At 37.5% G+C, this 8,682-nt stretch overlaps 1 protein-coding gene across 1 annotated transcript; it reads left to right on the top strand.

The window, feature by feature from the left end:
- Nucleotides 1-97: 97 nt before the first annotated feature.
- On the top strand, nucleotides 98-8,544 carry TMEM184C (transmembrane protein 184C; the record flags this gene model as incomplete). The annotated part of the gene is made up of 9 exons (XM_010020800.1): nucleotides 98-177; nucleotides 1,187-1,330; nucleotides 1,428-1,464; nucleotides 3,487-3,692; nucleotides 4,453-4,527; nucleotides 5,405-5,498; nucleotides 6,964-7,076; nucleotides 7,775-7,874; nucleotides 8,373-8,544. Coding segments are annotated over exons 1-9 (1,021 nt in total), but the record flags the coding sequence as incomplete, so codon positions are not given.
- Between the last annotated feature and the right edge of the window lie 138 nt (nucleotides 8,545-8,682).

Genomic DNA, 8,682 nt, shown 5'->3' with positions numbered 1-8,682 from the left:
GCGGGGCCGGTAAAGCACGAACGAAGCAAGATGGAACACGACGGGAATTCTTTCTCCTTCCGGTTCAGTAATAGTTGATGTTTGAACAGTTGGTACGATGTTGAAGAAACTGAAGTCAGTCGCTACAGGAGCCCGGCTGGAGCTTTGCCCTGCCCGGAACTTAGGTTTTCACACTTGGTAGTAGTAACGCTGGCATTCACGACCTAGTATCTTGGGTAGCTCTGTCTGAGCAGGGAGAACTGAGCTAGCAGATACAGTAGCTTCACTTCCATGCTGTTTAACCTTGGAAAGTATATATTGTCCAGTTCAATACAGGCTTTTTCCACGGGAGGTGAGCTCTTTCATGGTAGGATTTTAATCACTTGGCAGTAAAATCTGTCTTGAGTATGTTTTAAATTTATGATTTTGAAACCCCGTTCCGATGCCTTTGTATGTTCAGCATAATGGATGTGTGTATTGAAGTGGTATCTGAGATTTCAGAGTCGTTAAATCTGATACTGGTAGCAAAACTACTCAGAAGTGATCTTGGAACTGGATATCAACAGAAGACTTGGGATGTTGATGTGCAGTAGGGAATCAGAGAAGAAATTCTCAGTGTTTGAGAAGAGTCTGCTATGATTCTCAGGTTTTGGTACTCAGGATTATTAATATAGCTATTTTTCAGAGTGTTATTTTCAAATTGTAGCCCTGTGTTTTAGCAGACATATATGTACACATGTCTGTTTCAGATTGTTAAATGAAACTAGTTGAAACTGATTGCTAGTTGGAACTGATTTTAAAACTAAAAATGCTTTAAATCCACAAGCTTTCAGAAACTTTGTAATGAAGCACCGAGCTGAGACAAGTTCCAGACCTGAAGCAAGGAATCCATTGTGGCTTTCATTAAAATAAATACTGAGCATCACTGTGCTTTTGTAGAATGTTTTGTGTTCATTGGTGATGGTTTTGTTTGGTTTTGCAAGATTTTTCATCTTTTTCTTTAAGTTTTACTCTAAGCCACAACCACAGATTGCAAGGAAGTTTTTGTTTAAGAAGAGTTAGAAAAACGAAACTTAATATTGGGGTATGTACTTAATGGACATCTTAAAACTTTATTCACATAAAAAAGGAAAGATGAATTATTTTTCTTGCTATACTACTAAAACTTTGAAGTATTACTACTGAAACTTTGATCTCATGTTCTTCTTTTTCTTTGCAAGGTTGGAATTCATACCAAGGCATGGTTTATCGCTGGGATATTTCTACTAATGACTATACCAATATCTCTCTGGGGAATACTACAACACTTAGTCCATTATACTCAACCCGAATTACAGAAACCAATAATAAGGTAACATCTCCCATTTTACCTTTGTTACAAATGTTGAATTTAATTCAGACTAAAAATACTTCTAGTAATATTAAATGTTCTTTTGTTATTGTAACAGGATTCTATGGATGGTGCCGATTTACAGTTTAGACAGTGTAAGTGTTCTCTTACTGTTAACAGCTTAATAAAATTCTGTTTGCTGGGGGAGTGAGGGGAAAACAATATCACAATTAGCAGAAACTATGCTGCATGGAGAATTGTAGTCCCAGAAACGTCTGGGCATTCTTATTTTATGGAGTATGTCAGAAGCCTAGTTCTAGTGGTACTACGTTCTTCTTGTGGAGCTTGTGGGATTGCTTTTGCAAACCTTTTTTAACCTGGTCCTTGAGTATCATTTATGCCAGTTGTGGAAAGGGGCATGGCAAGAGCCTGCTTTTGGTCCTTCCATCTTCAGTCACAGCTGAACTGGAAAGCAGAGTGATCCAAGTACTGTCTCAAAATTCAGTGCCTTACTTTTCTTTCTCAGGTTATGCTTAGTGCTAAAATTCTTCCTTTTTGCTTCAGGGGGCAAAGGATAAGGTCGCACAAAAAAATTCACTCTCAGTACTTTTATGCCGTAGAATTGGCCATAGCAGATATGGTTCGCTTAAAGATGTCACGTATGGAGATGATTTCAGCCTGGGTTAAGCAACATACTAAACCTGCGGACTGTGCAGGATGTGTGTTTACATGTTGTCATCACCTCCTGACATTGCAGATATTTCTGTTTCCTCTGTAAAAGACGGCTTTCCAGGAACTTTTCCTTTGATTTTTTTTTTTTTTTTTTTTTTTTTTTTTTTTTTTTTTTTTTTTTTTTTTTTTTTTTTTTTTTTTTTTTTTTTTTTTTTTTTTTTTTTTTTTTTTTTTTTTTCTTTTTTTTTTTTTTTTTTTTTTATTCCTCCCCCTCATCTCTTGAGTGTTTCTGAAGTGTCATCCTTATGTATGCTCTCCATTTTTTATTTTTGAAAGACTGGGATTTAGAGAGATCTTGAGAGTGAAGGAGAGTGGCGAAGAAAACTTCACCTGTTTCCTGCTGGGAATATCAAGTACCTCAGGTTGATACTTCAGTTTGAAGTGCAGAATGTTCCTTTGGAAGAAAATTACTTCCTAAGTAAATGAGCTCTAGCCAGGCATTCAGGGACATTTCTGATATACTGAAATCTTTCTCCAGGCTCCTGGATCTTATGGCCTTTGCTGCATATGTGGTATCCTCCTAGAGTGCTTAATCTGAGCTGAACATAAAGTTCCCAGATTCAAACACTGTATTCTCAGTTTACTAGTTGCAGTATTGCTGCTTCCACAAAGGCGTTGCACTACCTGTCATCTCTAGTATTTCTTAAGTGTGTTGAGGGTGTGAAGCATCTTCCTTGTAGTTCTAATAAGGTCAGAGAAGGTACATTTGCTCTGCTAGAACCTAGGGAAGCAAAGTAAACTCAAAAGACCTGCCTCTTTAACATCCACACACCACACCCCCCTCAAATAAACAAAAATCAAAACCAGTAGGGCAGGTTGCACTGAACAGTTTCAGTGTGATACTCAAAACTGGAAGCTCTGACAGCTGATGCATAATCACAGTTCAGGAAAAGAAAAAAAAAACCCAAATTACCCAAAATCACTTTTCTGTCTGAAATTCTGGTTTAGAGGGATGACTACTACTTTAAGGCTAATCTTCTGCACTCTTCTGTATTTTTCAAACATGCCAGAACAAACATTTACATGTTATATACCAAAATAAATCGTCTTTATACTATCAGACTAAAAACATATTTTTCAAACCCATATTGACAATGAATATGTGAATCTCGGGGAAACAGTTCTATCTTGTCTCCTCCTAACAGGAGTAGGTTACTTTTAAATAAAGACTGAATTGTGTGGTCAAAGATACAGAGCATCTCCTGTGCAGTGCTTTAAGCATTTGAAGCAGCAGAGATGCAATCTGAAAATCTACTAGTATTTCTACAGAACGTTATTTTCTAGCTGTAGCATCACACTCTCATCAGCCAAATGCTTCAAGCCCAGTCTAATTAATGCCTGCTGCCTGATGGAGTATTGCTTGCTGAACTAGCCAGCCAGTGTTGTCATTGGAATCACTTTGGTCTTTCTTGCGTGTAATCTTTTGTGTACCTCTCTTCTTACAGTGGATAGCTTTGAAATACCCCAACATTGCAATATATGTGGATACATGTCGAGAATGCTATGAAGCTTATGTCATCTATAACTTTATGGTTTTTCTTTCAAATTATCTAACCAACCGGTATCCAAACCTCGTATTAATAATAGAAGCGAAAGATCAGCAGAGACATCTGCCACCTCTATGTTGTTGTCCGTCGTGGGCTATGGGAGAGTGAGTATATGATAACGTTTTACAATTTTAAGCTGTATAATCAGATACAAATGTTTTGTTTTCGTATTTAGTAGTATAACTTCTGTTGCTTGGGAGAGTTTTATGATCCCCTACTGAAAGCAGCTGTGAACCCGTTTCATTTAGCTGTAAAACATCCTATAAATCATACTTATTTCTAACATGCATTGACTCAGGTGGTGCTGACTATTTTTTTGAAAAGTATTGGAAAAACGTCCCCTTGAATTTGCCTGCGTTGCCATCGGAATGATATTTGCCAAAACCCTTCATGTAGAATCACTGGTAGACCAGATAGCCTACTGCTTTTACTTCCACAGGTGAAGGACAAAAGGCTGTATGCCCCTGAACTGTTTGTTTCTGCATGCTTAATCTGATAAGCATCTCTCTCAAGAGATTTTGATAAAGCTCTTTAAAATATTAAAGACAAACCATGAAAGTAAGTAATTCTTAAACGCCTTCAAGCATAGTGAAAATTGCATTAGTTTTCTTTAGCCCAGAAAGAAGTTTTCCATGACTAAAACGTGAATCATTGAATATTTCCTGTTAGGTATCTATAAGAGTCTAGGTCTTTTCTGTAATGTGCGTATACACACTATAACTGTAGCACCTGAAGTCCTGGAAGCAGAAGTTGAAATTACCATGAAATAAAAATTCAGTTTAGTGAAACTCCTGAGAACAGGAAACTTCCATAAATTAATTGTCTTTAAATTCACGTACAATGAATTTTGTGTTTCTCTTGCAGAGTTTTATTATTTAGATGCAAACTGGGTGTTTTGCAGTACACTGTTGTCAGACCATTTACTACCATTATTGCTTTGTAAGTACGCTCATAAATAATTAATACTGATCTTCAGGATGTAATTTTGAGTTACGCTGGAAAGAGTTTTCATGCCCTTTTTATTGAACTGAGGCAGTTTGAAAGCAGATTGGTTGTGTTATATGCTAAATGCATCCCGGCAATTTGAATCAACCTATGATTTCTTTATGACTTCCCTATAGCAAATGACTATTTGCAGAATTGAAATAAATACTTAATGCCTGCTGCTGATGGCAGTGGGAGAGAATGTTGATGTGGAAAAGACATTTTAATGATCTCTTAATTTTTAGAGTCTTTTTTTTACTTCTCGCTTTTCTCCCTGGCTTCAACAGTTGGTATTTTTAAAGTCAGGTTCATGGAACTTTTTAAATTTTATTAAACTTCACGTGTGACAAGCCTGACTGTGCCTTCATACGTATCATATAACCTGTTGTTATAAAGGAATAGCAGGCAGTTAATGCATGTTGGTGCTGAAAGCTTAATTTCATGAACTTTGTATTGATGGTCATTCTGTGAGACTGTGGAAAAAATTGCTGCTCCCAAAGAATATCCATATAAATATATATATTGGCTGTAGGTCTTCTAACGGTTAAAAGCAAAACAGTTTTTTTTTAAAAAAGATGTTTAATTGTTGAATTAATCGAGCAGTGGGATATGTTAACCCTGCATTCAGACGCAATTTCGTCTATGGAAAATACAGTATGAGCTTCCTACACCATATGCTGTTGGAAAGTGATTTTTGTGCATATCCCCAATGTCTGTATTTGAGTTCCAAAAGAGATTTTGGATTCTAGCAGTTGATGGATGTAATGAAGGTACAGCACTTCAAGAAAGTGATCTTCTGCTGTGTAGTTTGTAACTCTAAAAATTCTTTCAGAATTTGTGAACTAGTGGGAGTGTACGATGAAGGAAATTTCAGCTTCAACAATGCTTGGACTTACTTGGTTATACTTAACAACATGTCACAGCTAGTGAGTATCAAAAGTGCATCTTTCTGCTCTTTTAACCTATTGGTTTAGTATTGTATGAGGCTTCTGTGTGAACTATTGACAGGAATTTTATTCATGTCTGGCAGTTCTTATGGGTAGACTATCACTGTAAATCAAAGTTGCTATCTGTTAAATATTATATGTGCAAAATAGTAGGAAAACAGATAATCGAAATCCTTTCGTATTTTTAACTATGAAGCTCCACAAAGCAATAAAGTGTCCCATCTCTCTACCCTAAACTATTTGATGAGCGAGGTCGTGTGGCCCAAGCGTGTTAGAGCTGCAGACTTGCCTCTGCAGAAGAGATGACTTCACCCACTCCTGTAGCTTCCTCCCAGCACACACACAAAGAATCAGCACTAAAAAAAAAATACGTTAAAAATACTGTGTGATAACAATATTGACAGGAAAAAAAATGGAACACTGTATTCAGTGCTGAGATTCTGGCCTGCCTTACACCTTGTCTTGTTGGTCCAGCTGCCAGATGATGTCAGAGTAAGGGTAAGGTGTCAGCCCCTGCACTTGAAAGTTTCATTTCTGGAGGTCAGGGATTGCATTTAGTGGCTTGCTGGGAATGCAGAGGAATCATTTTCTGCTTGACCTAGGGCATGTTATACATGAGCTGTTGCAAGAAGAAAGAGCAGCAGCTCTGGCTCCGTGCTACTTAGCCTTCTAGCCTCTAAGCTTCTTCCTTCTCTTGGCCACAGCAGTAGGACTCAGAGCACCGTAACATCCCACCTGGAAAGGACATCCTCCTCCTACTGCCACCCCTGTATTTGATGGGTGGCTGTCGCAGAAGGTGTTCTAACTTCCGTCTGCTGTGACAACGGTCCCAACAGCAGAATGTACTACTGCATGTACTGGTTGCCATGATTGCTTAAAGAAACTTGATAGTAAGAGGCTAGGAGAATGTGTGTGAAAAGGTGAGATAGATTCCTTAGGCTTGCCTGTACATCAGTTTGGTTGCTTGCAGTTGTCATTAATAGGAAACACGTTCAGATTTGCAGTGAAGATTGCATTCCTTGCCTCATCTCTCATAAAGAGACAACATTTGAGGTGTTCCTAACAGAAGGCTGAAAGAACATGTGCCTTTTGTTCTATTTTCCCTAGCTTGGCATTGGAAAGGTTTTATGGGACCTTCCTATGCTTTGCTTTAGTGTGTAGACAGATGACCTTTGTCTGCCAATACCATGCATTTCAGAAATACAGTTCCAGGCAAAAAAAGAGGTCTGCTTTAAAACAGTAAATTAAAGATTGCATAAATTCAGAGCCACTTGTCTAAAACAAATAGCCTTTTAAGTTTGTGTTGTGCTGTGATATATTCTTTAACTGAAGAGGTGCTGTAAAACAATTCCCTCACAAAATAAACAAGGATTTTGAAAGCTTTTCTTTTTTTTTTTTTTTTTTTTTTTTTTTCTTCCTTTCCCCATTTTCTTTTCCTTGTTAGTTTGCTATGTATTGTCTGGTGCTGTTTTATAAAGTGCTACGTGAAGAACTGAACCCTATCCAACCTGTTGGCAAGTTCCTCTGTGTGAAGATGGTAGTTTTTGTTTCTTTCTGGTAAGTGAATTATTTACTCATTACTTCTTGCTCTCAGGGTGGATCATAAAAAAGCCAAAAAAGCTGTATTGTTACTGAGGTTAGAGCCCTCAAAAAATCTACCCACGATCTTAGTGAAGTGTTGTGAGGGGGAAAGGGTGTTTGTGCATTGGACACAGTAGTCCTGTTCACTTGAGATTGTTTATCAGACTTGGTATTTTGTAAGGTGATGCTCAAGAGCATAATTTATTTTAGAATCTTCACATGCAATTATTTCAAAAGAATTTTTATTTTTATTTTTTTACTTTTTAAAGTAAAAAAGCCAACTTTTTTTTCAAAGTCAGTGACTATAAGTTAACCATGAATTACTATTTAAACATAGCTCACAATTGGCTGCTAATGAGTGAGTGCATTTGACTATCTGAACATTTCACTGCGGGCTGCAGTTAAACCCTGAAAGAGAAGCAACTTGTTCTAATAACTAACTGAAACAACAAACTCTTTGATTGTTCTTGGTTGATCTTTAGGACCACGGATGAATGACATCTCTTTTAAGTCTGTTTTCTTCCTCTTAAAATCTAAATACATAAACAGTATCGGTTTTGTAAGGTTCTTCCTATGTATACATACAAACGGGCCTCGTTTACCAGCTTTGCTTGCAGGCTTTTTGGCACTACTGTTACAACAACAATAATAATCTGTTAAAATAATCTTTATAGGCAAGCTGTGCTTATTGCATTGTTGGTGAAAGTTGGCGTTATTTCTGAGAAACACACCTGGGAATGGCAAAGTGTGGAAGCTGTAGCCACAGGCCTACAGGTAGGAGCAGACAATGGCTTCTTAGGAATGGCTGTATGTAGGGTGACATAGCTGATCTCAAGCAAATATTGTCATGCCCACTTTAATTAACACAGGCTAGATTGGTACTGAATTTATTATAACTTGGGCTAAGTTTCAGCCAGTCATCCTAAGTGAGTTTCATACTCAGCACTTTTATTTCCATGTGTTGGGCAGAAGGAATGTATCCCAGTTAAATACTTCGTTGGATATCCTTGCATTTCTTGCAAGAATTCATTGCAGAGCTGCTGCTTGTTCAGTATCTGCTTCCAGCAAGTCAGTCCCTCAGACAAGGACTGATTCCAGTATGAATATAGTACACGTGGCTCTCTGAAGCCTGCCAAGAGTATCCTGCCTCTGGTGGAAAAATAGATGATGCCAGTATCCCCTGGCAATTGCAGTCTTTCAGTTACAGAAGAAGCCCAGAGCTATCTTTCTCCAGTTATGAATGATTAAGTTAATATTTTTCTCTTGTTGCAGGATTTTATCATTTGTGTTGAGATGTTCCTGGCAGCTATTGCACATCACTACAGTTTTTCCTACAAACCTTATGTTCAAGAAGCAGAAGAAGGGTCGTGCTTTGATTCTTTCCTTGCAATGTGGGATATTTCTGATATAAGGGCAGATATATCGGAACAGGTTCGAAATGTTGGTAAGTAACAGGCCGATTCGAATAATCTGTTAACAGCAGGTGTATTTCCAGCTTCTTTTTTGTTTGTTTAGTTGTTTGGTTTTGTTTAATTGGAAAAACATCCTTTTATTTATTATAGAATCATAGAATGGTTTGGGT

This window comes from Nestor notabilis, unplaced genomic scaffold (genome assembly GCF_000696875.1).
Source record: "Nestor notabilis isolate BGI_N333 unplaced genomic scaffold, ASM69687v1 scaffold36248, whole genome shotgun sequence".
Taxonomy (NCBI): domain Eukaryota; kingdom Metazoa; phylum Chordata; class Aves; order Psittaciformes; family Psittacidae; genus Nestor; species Nestor notabilis.
Note: the sequence above shows the minus strand (reverse complement) of the source record. Positions and strands in the feature narration are given on the sequence as shown.